This window comes from Aythya marila (assembly GCF_965140915.1).
Source record: "Aythya marila genome assembly, chromosome: 15".
NCBI classification, from domain to species: Eukaryota; Metazoa; Chordata; class Aves; order Anseriformes; family Anatidae; genus Aythya; species Aythya marila.
The window spans coordinates 15,526,026-15,539,158 of record NC_139056.1 but is presented as its reverse complement, the minus strand read 5'-3'; the positions used below and the strand labels follow the sequence as shown (position 1 = coordinate 15,539,158).

Here is a 13,133-nt window from a genome sequence, read left to right as displayed (position 1 = left end):
GCCTGAAAATGCTAGAAAGCTATAAACTTTGTATGTCCACACCTGTGTACATTATTAAATACTCACCCAACATATTCATTTATTAGGGTGAAAACCCCAAATACCACATACTGTGCAAGTTATGCAAATAGGGTATAGATAATTTCTAGATACAGTGAATTGCCTTTAAACTGTATTTTAAACTGATTATACAGATTTGCACTCAGACCAATTTTTTAAAGGCAGGACTCAAAGCCAGACGTGTTATACTACTGCATTTTAATACAAATAAGGAAAATAACAGTACTTCTGTGTATAATATTACCCGTGTGTTTTCTATGAAAGAATCTAAATTATACTTTTCTTCCAGACTTTGCATAGTTAGTACAGAGATTACTACTGGTAACCTGCTAATTTAAGAGTAAAAGGGTAGCGTGTGCGATGAGCCAGGCACTTTTGCCTATCAATAAAAATACTATTTGTTTTCACAGCTATTTCTTTTTCTAAATTCATCCGTGTGTCTTCCAGGTTCCTCAGAGACTGTTCAGCTTCTAGCAGTTTTTTCTTCAGAGATTCAATGGACTCCGTTAGTTCTTCAACTTCATTGATCAACCTGAACAGAATTACATAAGTAATATAAAAATGGGCAGAATCTAGTCTGTGTTCCCAAGGACATATGAACTGTAACAGGAATAAAGATCAACAGCTGCAGAAGCATAACACTCATCAACAAAGACAGGAGGGATTGATCCCAATGCATCAAAGGGTACCTGAGACTTTGGGATACAGGACTTAGACCTGTAGGACCTCTTTGAGATCCTACACACCTAGCGAAAACCAGTTCACTTTCAGTTTTTTACTGAAATCTCCCATGATTTAGATAGCATTAAGCATGCCTTTTGCCACTAAGAACAGTGGAACTATTCATCTTTACCTTCTCCCACTGTGCAGGACACTTGTATTAATAATTTTAAAACAGAAATTGTTCAGTGAGTTACCCAGTTTAACTGTATCTGCATTTCTTTAAGCCTGTTTTTTGATATCTATTCACTGGTATAAAACTCAAGTATTAAACATGATATTTGTACCAGGCATCAGAAAACAGTCTTCGCTTAAAATGCATGTAGGTTTTTTAAGAAGCAGCAGCACGGCATTAAAAAAAAAAAAAATACAATTTTTAAAAAGCACATCACTTCAGCTGAAAGTAAGTGTAGGTTAGGTGCTTTACTGCAATCTCTGTCTGCACATATTTACTTCCTGGGAAAACAAAAATCCTGTATGCTATGGGAACTGAGTAAATACAAACAGAATAAGCATGGCAATTAAACACATGCCCATTCAGCAAAGGACTTGAATATGTCCTTAGATCCCATTAAAGAAAACATACATACTGTAAAGCTTGCACAAGAATGATTTGCTGAATCAGGACCTAAATGAGTGTGCCTGCAGTGGCATAAAGCATTTGGATTAATTATAACTTCTTCCTTGTTGTGTAAAGAACAGCATATTGGCTTTGAATGGAAGACATCTTTGCTACAAGTAAATTGTAAGCCTGCAAAAGCTGATCCCCCACTTTTCCTAAGGGCAGGAAAATGTGAAGGATGAGAATCAATTACAAGGCTTATAATGAGATCAAAAGTGACAAATGTGACGTTCAGACCTTTAATTTGAAAGGATTTATTGACCTCTAGTTTTAAAACGGATTATTACTGAAAATCAAATGCCACCAGCCCAGTTCTTTGGAGTACTAAGGACATGTCTCAGACTGTGGATATGCGCAGCCCATTTACATTCTCAACACTTCAAACATAATTCTTTCAGCACATGGTCCACCTTGTGGTGAACTTTTGCTAACAGCTAAAGAATGGCAAATTATCCACACGTAGCCAGATTTTTTGGATCATTTAAATCAAAAAGAAACTACACAGTTCAGAGAAAAAAGCATAGAAGTAAACATCAGAGTGGTGTCTATACATTTTCTGTTTGTCAATACATTAGGTTAAAATAATGCTTTCTTTGCAGTGATTTTAGTCAATTGAATTATTTCTCATATATCAGATCAAACCTCACGATAAAAGCTAAAGGCCCTATGTTGCCACTAAAAAGTGCAAACGCTATCTAACATCACCTCTGGATAGAATGAACATCTTGGAGAACTTGTTTAACAGTGTTTACCTGAATTGTGCTGCATCTCTGCAGAGCTCAACATTGGGCCTAAAAGATCTGTCATACAGCCTTGTTTGGGCAACTTTCATTGGGGCTTCTTTGTCTTTGATAGCTTGCTTGAGAGCAGCAATGTTAGCTTCTTGATCTCCAATCTCCTTGAGGGTCTGAAAAGGATACCCAAGAAAAAGAACTGTTTAGAAAAACTCGTCTCTGAGCATGCTATACATTTCATCATGGTCCCAATGAGTCACTTACAGTTTTGACCTCCTATTTGGCCAGAATATAAAAGAAATAGAAGCACAAAAGTGTTTTTGACATCTTTATTTCTACTCCTACACTGAGAATCTGATCTCTGTGCTGAAAAGCAGCGGAAAATATGCTGTAACCTGTTCAAAAACTCTTCACATCTCCTCACAACACATCCCACTTCCATGAATTGCTTTTAATTGTAAATCTTTAACTGTAAATTATCCAAGAAAAGCTCAAGTTATTTTGAATAGGATTACGAACTGCTGGTCAGCTTGGAATTGTATGGTTTTCTAGCATTAGTGAAGAAAAAGACAGAAAATTCTGAATTCCTTCTCTTTCATAACCACTGACACACATGAAGAAAATAGAGTCTGCCCAGCTGTCATTACTGCACAGGTGCTAAGGAATGACTTGTTTTTTCCATACCTCCCAATAGCCTAACACAGAAATAGGAGCTTTTCAACACTGGAGAAGGAGCAGAGTCTGAAGACACCTCTTATAATTTGCCAGGAACTGCTGCTGCTACGGAAGCAGCACAGCAGACAGCAGAACAAGCTGAACTGGAGCCATAATCCAGCACTGAAGACTCTTATCAGATACTAAACTGACACAAAATAGTGTTTTAGATTTTTTTTTTCTAGAGGATAATTTTACCATGATCTTCTCAAACGATGCTATCATGCCTGTAACCCGCATTTCAAAAATAACACTTACTTTTTTCAAATGATGCTCTAGTTTATGTTTTGTATCATCTAGCTCCTCAAGATGTTTGGCAAAAGCCTCATTAACAGCAGCACACTGCATCCTCAGGTCCTCAGATACGTCATGAAGAATATTATCAATTAAAGCACGAAGATTAATTGAAGCTTGTTTTTCTCGTTCTGCCTTATAGATGTTGTCGTGACTGAACTTGGCCCATGTCTCTGGTGTTGATGCACTGCAAGAAGAAAAATAAAATAGGGTAAAGCCAACTGTTTCGAAGAAAAACTTCAACAAAACCAGTCTGCATACAAGGAATCTACTTCGTCATAAGTGGTGTGGCATGCTGAAATGGTAGCACTACCACTGCTATCCATGTAGCTGTTTTAAAGCAATGACATCACATGTGCAAAGCAGCAATAACACCTTTAATTCAGAGCAGCATTATAGCTTTCACTGATGCAAAGGATGTATCATATCTTACCAGGGTTTTTGTGGAGGATAATGATGAGAACTGCTTACCTCTCTTCAAACTTCACCGAGCTAGGATGAAACTGGATGTTGGTGCTCTGGTTATTGTATCTTCCACATTTATCATCAATGTTGTACGTTTCAACTTTGTCTGACCAGTCCATCTCACAAATCTCTTTGTGGTCTCGATTTAATCTGAAAAGGCCATCATTATTATCACACATGGTTAATAGAAAACAATACAATTCAACATAACTATAGATGTTTAAGAAGATAGGCTGTGTCTTTGTCACAGAAAATTGAGAAGGTAAACTTTCCTTTTTGTTAAGAGTTGAAACTGCTGCTTTGTTGTCATTTAAATGAGTCAAACATCAACCAGTTAATTAGAATGACTTCAGATTACAGAAGACAGTGAGTCTTTATCAACTGTTAACACCAGATGTCACTCTTACCTAAGGAATTAAAAAGATTCTGCCGCCCAGTGATGCTGCTGATCCAAAAATGATCTTAAAACATTTATAAAAAGAGAAGCCTAAACTCAGTAGATTACTTTGATACCATAACTGATATAATAGAACTACTATAAATTATTCTACATTTAAAAACATTATTTTTAAAAATAAAATTTCATTTTATCTGGTAGAATAGCAAAAATTGAACCAGATGAAAAAATAAATTTAAAGTAAAATACCAGCGTTTCCAGCGTTAACCCCATCATATTGATGCACCTGAGGATTTGGCTAACATCTTTTTTCAAAAGGGTTTGATATAAATTAAAAACAAATATTCCCTTTGAAGTGCAATGAGCTGATATGGAAGGTTGAGTTAAATTCCACATTGTAAGTTCATAGTGACATCTGGCGGCAAAAAACTCATCTTGAAAAGGTCCTTTGATCAGACAAATTATTGTAAAAGATTTACAGTTTCAATATATCACAAGGTGCAAAAAGAGAGAGTAATATCCAGATAATATTTTATTAAATTCTGGTTTAGTGTTGGAAAACTGGACAACTGAATACACATACTAGAAATTAGGACTGAAAATATAAAGCAATATACTGGAAATTATGAAAGGGCATGGCTCCCACCTTGCCTTACCTTCCTTGCTAATCCTAAAGTTTCATCAGTGAGTACATCTTTTCAGGTTTAAATGGAATTCACACAGCTCATAAACACATTGGTATGAACTTTATCGACTGGGTGTTGTACCCCGGTGTGCCAGGAATTATTTGCCTATATATAAATTAACCACTGAGGTATTGAGAAAAACACCTTACCGCATCTGGTTACTAGCTTGCATCAAAGTTCTTTTCAAAAGCTCCTGGATATTTCTTATAAGTTCAGCTTCCTAGATAAAAACATTGAGACTTCTATGATATTCGGTGCAGTACATACCATCCTGCAGAGCAATTTGATTTCAATCGCTGTGGATATACACTCAAATCTTCCACTCATTACCCACTCTTACCTTATTATTACAAGATAAGATCTTCTCTGGAGTTAGCAAATACTGAGGTAACTCAGCTATAAGTCTATGAAGGCAGCAATACATAAATACTTCTAAAGCCTGGGGATTCATTACTTTCATATTGCATGTGTATTCTATGAAAAAGAGTGTGTTCTGCCAGATTAAACAGAATACCTGAATTACTTGCACAGCTTTGAAGTAGAGAAAAAATAAGGCAACAGCACCGTCCTCAGCAGGAGACCAGAGTCACTGCCTTGCACAAAGCTGGGCAGGACTCTTTCTCCTCTGCAAGCACAAACTCAGATGTCAGGGGCTGCTGCCTTGCACTGGGATGTGATGCAGCAGATCAGCTTCTCTGGCAAGACACTGGCAGTCAGAATCTGCTGAGTCCTTGCAGACACCTTCAGAGCATGCTGCCTTGCTCTGTAACAAGTGTTTTAACTGCATGCAAGGCAAAGGCTGCCAGCAGATTCCTGCAGATCTCCAAAAATAAAGTTTGTCTGAAGTATGGTGATAAGGAGCTACTTAACATAAAGGAGTATCACACTTCTGGTTGGCCTGCTTCCTTTGAATGCTCTATATTAACTAAAAATAGAAGTTACTGCTCTACGATTTAAACAGTCAGTCTGCTTCAGCAGGTATAGGACAGCCATCCCAAGATAAACCTGACGACACTTGTAGCTTTACTTTATCAGACCCATTTGTTCCAGAATTTGTTTTGCCTCTGGTGATGGTTAGTACCAAGGACTTCAGAATTATCTCAGATATGCAGTGTTGTTTGAGAAGTTAATTTCCTCTTGGCTGCAAGATGCGACTGCTCACAGTCACAAAGCTTTGCCTCACCTTGATAACAGATCCAATGTCTGAAGTTTCAGTTCAATCTGTTTTTAGCAGGAACATCCATTTCAGCACAAACGTGATCAAAAAAAAAAATGACCATCCTTTCTAAAAGATTTTTACTGAACAAAAAGTACCTGGTGTTCATTTTTGTCTGTAATAAAGTTGCTTTAGGGATTAACTATCCACGCTCTATGAAGTGATTTACTGGCCTGGTGATTATAAGCTGTTATATAAAGGCCTACCCAACATGCATTTTCTTTTTTATTATTTAAAGGAATTTAATATTTGAGGCTCAGATTTTGAAAAGAGCTTTTGTAACCACAGAGCTTCTAATTAATTTTGCTGTTGTGCATCAATGACAGTCATCCAATGACAACTAAGGGAGTATATTCTTACTAATAGACTTCACACTCAGAACGTTGCTGGCACTCACTGATCCTTGAACTGTTCTTGACAAATAAATGAGCGCATACATCCCTGCGGTGTCAGTTTCTCCATTATAAGAAACCATCAGGGAATGTAAAAAAATATCATTTTATTCTAAATGGAAAAGGACAATCTTGACTGGAAAAAAAAATATTATTTTTAAGGCTTAAAATGAGCACAATTAAAATAAATACATAGCTGAAGGTATCACTTTACAAACTGTGAAAACACCAGGATTCACTTTCTGCAAAAAGGAAATACTGCAACGGCTGAGTTGTCAAAAAATTAAAATAATTTTAGTGTTAAAAAGAGACAGTACTTGAAATTACTTTTATAGTAATTGTTGTTATTTTGTGCTGGGTAGTCAGTCTCCATGTAAAAAGAGAGGCAATCATTTTCATGTGAGTAATGTGCACAATCCTAAATGAGAAAAGCCTTCCTTTAGCAGATAAAGTGTCACACGTGGAAAAAGTGAACTAGTGCAAAAATGAAGAACTCCCTTGTTGAATGACCTAAAATAAAATTAAAAACTTGTTTCCCTTTTGAGGAGATAGGCATTCAAATACAACATTTAAAACTGAAGATAGAGTTCTCCTAATTAATGGCAGTCTAAGGCTACTTAGAGTGAATAAGTAGATGTATAAGGCAATGTATTTTCAATAATTATCTAATAAATGATTTCTCCTAGCTTTTAAAACAGTTCAGAAGTCAGAGTGCGTGCCTGGGAGGAGCTGTGGCACCATGCTGAAGATGAAGATCCTCTGATCTAGGTCACACAGTCCTGACCACACTGTCAGACATCGCAGCGCGATCCAGCCGCTGACAAAGCGGAGCTGTGGCTTGCTCATGGGATCGCAGCGGGAGAAGGGCCATAGATCAATACTGCATAAATATCTGCTCTCCTCAAGTTGCTTCAAAATCCATGGTCTGAAGATGTTGAACTAGGTGCTATGCTTTTAACAGAGTTGTCTGTGTACAGGACTGTCCTATTGTGCACTGGTTCACTTGGCAAAGCTACAGATCAGTGTTTGGAAAGGGTTTTCTGCTGGATTCCTCTCCCCATTATTGCATTTGGCAGGAATACACACAACTGTATCCCCTCTCTACTTTTTTAATTTTATATTGGTGACAGGATCTTGGCTAATGCCTTTGTCTCCAGCATCAGGGAATAGTGGGGCTGACATCATTGTTGAAGCAAATGCACAACAAGTCAACACTCTGAGTCAAATACAGTTCTTGGGTTAAAAAAATGACTTAAATGTAAATACATCTGCTTAGAACACAGTCGATCTGGCACTCAGTTAATGAATCTGGATACTGGATATGCAGAAATAACCTTGAAATGCAGAATAAACGCAAGTGAAACGTGATTAACTGACAGTATACTGCTATGTGGCAAGTCCTGTACTAGTGATTACATCTTCAATATTAAATGCTAGCACATAAACATACTAAACTGTCATTAAACAGATACAAGGTGGATTCAGAGGAGATTTCATATGTGCTATGAAAGTAACAAGAAAACTCATAGAAGATAGATGCATGCACTGCTTTTTCTGAATTTAGGTGTTTACAGTGCAGCAGCCCAAACAAATAAAATGATTCTACTTAAGAGACTATCTTTTTAGTCATCAAAGATCATTTTCATAGGGAAAATAATTGTGTTCTTCAGCTTTTTTTTTTTTTTTTTTTAACAACTGCATTAAGAAAAGATTAATATGCTGCTAAGTGGAGCCTATGAAGTTCTGTGTAACAGCTGATTTTACTATGCGTGTGAGGAGCTTTCACTTAAATACCTTAATCCCTTATTCCCAGAACATAAATTAGCTATGCAGTTCTATGCATACACAGTTAAAACTACTTGTGCAAAGAAAAGAATGTCCCTTTCCTCACACCGCTGACTTTTGGAAAAATATTTCTTCTATTTCTCAGTTTTTGCAGAAGAGATGAAGATTTTTGAAGAGAATAAATTACTCCTGGTCTCCCTTGCGTTACCATTTCTTAGGAGAGTTGAGATTAGAAAGTGACTGGACAAGTATGCAGCATTCATAAAAAGTATGTCAGTACTTTAGTAATAAAATGTGCATAGCTCCTCCAAGTAAGCAAATGAACACACAGCCATCAGGGAACTGGGCCATTAACTCTGAAATCTGTGCAATGAACAGTCAGAATTCATGGAAGAGCAACTCTGAGTGTGAAGAATTATTACTCACTTTTAGAGAGAGTAAGAAATACAAGGTTCTGTTCGATTTCTTGCAGCAAAAGAGGTACAGAGTATAGCTGCAGCTTAAAAAGCTGGCAGAGCCACAGAGGGCACATTATAAGAATCTATTTGCAAACATTCATGCCATAAAATCTATCCCTCTGTGAAAATGGGAAGGGTTTCCTCTCATATTATATACTCCTCTTCCTTCTGTACTGCAAAGGTCATTGGCATGGCAACAAAATCTTCATTTCTCAGGAGTCCATCTGCTGCTGGTATACACGCCTCAGCTGAACTCACATCATTCTTTTTTGATGACATCCCACTTGGCTGTTGATGGTCTGTCGTCACACGCAAAGAATCACAATTTCAGGTGAAGAATTAGCAGCAGCAGACGGACTTCTTAGCAATGAACAAACTATCCTTTGAAACAGAGATCAGGAGGAGAGAAATACCAGAAAATTGATTTTTTTGAGGGGTAAATCTTGTATTTCACATCTTTCTCTAAAGCAGCAGCAGCTGATGAAGGTAGTTTCTGTACTGTGTATTTTATAACAATTCAAAAATCAGTCTGGCACACCACTGAAATACTCCATACACTAATCCTCCCATTTTTGCATTTTTCACTAGAACAGCTTCTTAGGTAATGATTACAATTGAGCATTACTCCTATTAAAAATATTGCTAAATACTAGCACTCCATCAACTCTGTAATTCTCTTACGTATTTTTCTAACAACAAATATTAATCATCTGGGTTAATCAGTAACTTATCATGAATCAGCTTTCCATTATATTGGAAGCTGCAGGCCAATGTTCATTAATTTATCTGTGGGACAGTAGGATATGTATCATTCAAGAATGAAAGATGACCCAGAATCTGTTCTCTGTATCATAATGCAACCACAATAATTACATCAGCTTTGAAGGCAATCTACATGCTGTGCTGGATCACAGTGACAGATAACAAAGTGTCAGCTAGAGTAGAGTCCTCTTTGGGAGGAAAATGATCGAGCAGATTTCAGGAGAGCATCAGGTTTGTTGAAGTCACACTGTCAGAAATACCATCTGTCTGGGCCCCCCGTGTGTCTGGAGCTGTCATCTCCCGCAGGTGTCACACGGCTACATTGCACTGATTGGAGAGAGCCATGCTGCTGTCCTGCCGTACAATTAAAATGATGGCTTGGGCTGAGACACAACAGTGCCATGTTAGATTACCTTGTTGAGAACCTTGGCAAGACTGCAGCATCAGAACTGGTAGTAAAAGGCAGAGACTGCTCTCTTGAACATGGAAACAGGCAGCGTTTCACATGTCCTGAATAGTTGTTAACTGTAGGTTCAGTCCCTCTACACAGTCTGCTCATGGGGTACTGCATTTTTAAAGTGTAACCTGCAGAGATGAGGGGACTTTAATCCAAGCAGAGTCTGGAAAGTGTTTAATGCCAGAGTGTGATGCTCAGCTTGGTACAGGAAACCTCTGCTTTGATTTCGTATGGATCTGGTCTCCTCTGATTGTACTCATGTGATTTTAAACATTTTTTAAACAAAGGAAGGATTTTAAATAATCCCTCCTGCATTTAGGATCGACAGACAGAGTCCAGGCTGCCAGGAAGGGCAAACAAACCTCTGCATCCTGCCAGAAGGTACCTTTATGCTGCAGTTATCACCTGCTGACCAAGCCGCTCAGCATTTTGGAGAGGGGGTAGCACTCTGCAAGGGCTGCCAACAGCCCTGCCCATCCTACCGCCCCGCTCACCTTCAGCAGCTCCCTCTCCACCTCATCACAGACCAGGTCCGGGGGCTGCCTGCGCTCCCGACACTGCAGGTTATCGGTGGCGATGCTGTAGGGCACCTCGGTGGCGTCGAGCGCCCTTTCCAGCCGCAGCTTCTGGGCTGCCAGCAGCCCGGTCTCCGCATCCAGGTCCTCGATCTCCTTCTGGAGCTCACCCTTCCAGAAGTGAATGTCCTGCAGCCGCTGGCCCAGGGCGGCTGTGGAATCCTGCTGGGCACGCTGAGCGGCGGCAGCAGTGCGCTCGCACAGCTCCTTGGCCTCATCCCGGTTGCGCTCGGCCTCCTGGCAGCTGGCGAAGGCCCGGTGGTACTGGCAGTAGTTGCTCTGGTGCCACTCGGGGGGCAGGTACTTGGCGCTGCGGAAGCCGGCCGTGGCCAGGCCGCTGGAGGAGTCGGGCCCGGTTTTCAGCGCCGCCTCGTACACCTTGGGGGGCAGCGCGGAGATGGGCACCGGCGGCGGCGGGGACTCGGCGGTCAGCAGGGGCCGGGCGGGCGCCTCGGGCCCCGCCATGGCTGCGCTAGGCCTCGCCGCGTCCTGCCGTCGCCTAGGCAACGGCAGCAGCCAATCAGCAACCGCAACCTTCCCCGAGGAGCAGGGAAAGCGGCAACGGCAGCCACCAATCAGAGCGCCGGCGCGCCCCGAGGTGGGGTCGCTGTTGCCGTGGCAACGGGGAGAGCCAATGGGGAGGGAGCGGGGGGCCGTGGCGGGCTGGCGGTGTCATGGCGGCGCCGTGGTGGTGTCATGGCGGCTTCTGTCATGGCGGCGCCGGGCGGGTTTCCCTCGCGCTGTAACCGTTGTGACTCTCCCGAGCGAGTGCGCGGGTGGGAATAAAGGAATAAAGAGATAATTCTTACTGCGTTTTGCCTCTTCCTTGTGCTCAGCGTCTTCCCTTTCCCCCCCCCGCCATCGCATTTGCCCTTCATTGTCTGGGAACGGGGAGGATCCTGACAGGGCCCGTTCTGAACGTCGACCCCCCGGCCGCTGCGTGTGCCTGTGGCAGCCGGCTGGGGCCGAGACCCCTTTGTTGGCCCCTGGGGGACACCGACAGCGTGGGCTGGGCTTTATGGTTATTTTTTGGGGGTTGCCAGTGCTGGGCTGGAAGGCGAGGCCTGGAGCGCAGCGGTGGGTGCTGCAAGCACGGGGACAACAGAGGGCACTGTCGTCCTTGCGCTGCGGCAGTCTCTCTTCAAAGTCCTTCTTAAGTAGAAAATAGGAAGAAGAAGCCACGTGCTCTGCCGCCCGCCCGGTAACGTGCAGGCTAAGGGGCTCCTTGGGTGCTGAGGGGAGCAGTGTCCAGGTGTGCACCCCGGCTGCTGGGAGGTGCCACCCAAATTGCTGCTTAAAATGCTTTGGTTTAGATCAGTTCGCTCTAAACCCACAGAAAGTCAATGGTCCTACAGGGCTTTGCACTCCTTGGAGAGATCAAGAGGTTGCTGCTGACAGAGCACTTGCATTCGAAAGATGCACTGTGCCGCGGCTGGCAGCACGGCCCCAGCAAAATTTCCCTTCCACAGGGGCAATGTTGAAAAAGAAGGCTGAATCCCAGCAGAGATGAGAAATCCTGCCTCTTCCCTTTTGCAAACACTGTGATATAACTGGCCCTTTAATTAAACAGCACCACTGGATGAGCTCTTTGCACTGTTGAAGTCACTGTGCCCTTTGCTTTCCCTTTGGACTTACTTCTGTTTCTCTCTCTTTTTTTTCAAGCATCTTTCCTCTAACTGTCCCATCTGTTCCTTTCCTTAAGTTGCCCTCAGCCTGCATCTTTCCTCTGCTAGTAGCCTCCTCAGCATGGTGATCTATGCAAATGTTGCATTTTTAAAGTACAGTAAGTCTACAGGAGAAGCCTTGCTGAGATACTAAAAGTTCTTGGTATGGAAAATACATTTTTGAAAATAAGCAGCAAAGATTTGTTATTAAATAGCATTTTCTCTTGGGGGTTCCAAAAAGCCCTTATTAGTGGCATCTTATCACAGCCCAGTCAGTATCACCCAGGCAGTTTTGCAGAAAGGTCCGTTAGGGCCACGATGGGATGTGTCTGAGGTTGCAAACATAGCAGCAGGCTGGGCTGAGTCGCTGGTCCTAAATGTGACTAATAAATTATAGTTTTCTCCAAGAGGGAAACACTGCACGAAAAATTTGTAAATTCTTCCTGAACCAATGCAAGTGTTACTTCAATGAGCAGCTTTATTGTTGTTATCCCAACTGGACATTGCTTCCAAGGAACAGATTTTGGAGAGTTTTGCCATCAGGCTGTTTTTTGTTTTGTTTTGCTTTGTTTTTGTCGGTCCAAGTCTGCTTTCAAGTGTTAACAGATGCATCTTGTCTTAACAGGCTGTACATCACATTGCTGCAAGAAATAAAAGCAAAACCTATTGGCACCTGGCAGATTCAGGAGTTCCCTTCATTATCCAGGGCAGACCCAGGGACCCTGTGTTTCAAAGCTCTTCCAACAGCCAAGTGATTTAGTATGCCACTGTACCACATAAATTATTAACAGCCATCCAAGATGTTTCCAGAGTACACGATGACAAAACATACTGGAAGAAAAGAACACGAATGTTTTCCAGCTCAAATCTTTTGACATGCAATAGATTAAGATTTCTCTTGGCTGGAATCCTTTTTACAGAAACTAGTTCCCCTTCCCCTATCAAATGCTCCTGTTTATGTCAGGTGCCCATGGGTTTTTTCATTGCTGCTGTTTCTTTTCCCTGTCTTCTGTTTGATTTTTGATTTTTTAAATTAGCATAAATGGAGAATAGATCTTGTGCTTGGAGAAGGGAAAGGTTTCCTCTCACATCCCGGTAGCAGAGAGGACCATTTCTGCTCCACAGCAAAGAA

At 41.4% G+C, this 13,133-nt stretch overlaps 1 protein-coding gene across 1 annotated transcript; it reads right to left on the bottom strand.

Moving 5' to 3' along the window:
• Positions 1-309: 309 nt before the first annotated feature.
• On the bottom strand, positions 310-10,802 carry TEKT4 (tektin 4; the record flags this gene model as incomplete). Its single annotated transcript, XM_082772629.1, has 6 exons — positions 310-592; positions 2,155-2,309; positions 3,109-3,331; positions 3,616-3,759; positions 4,842-4,912; positions 10,257-10,802. 6 exons carry the CDS (start codon positions 10,800-10,802, stop codon positions 376-378), a joined length of 1,356 nt encoding a protein of 451 aa, XP_082628755.1. The 3' UTR covers positions 310-375.
• Between the last annotated feature and the right edge of the window lie 2,331 nt (positions 10,803-13,133).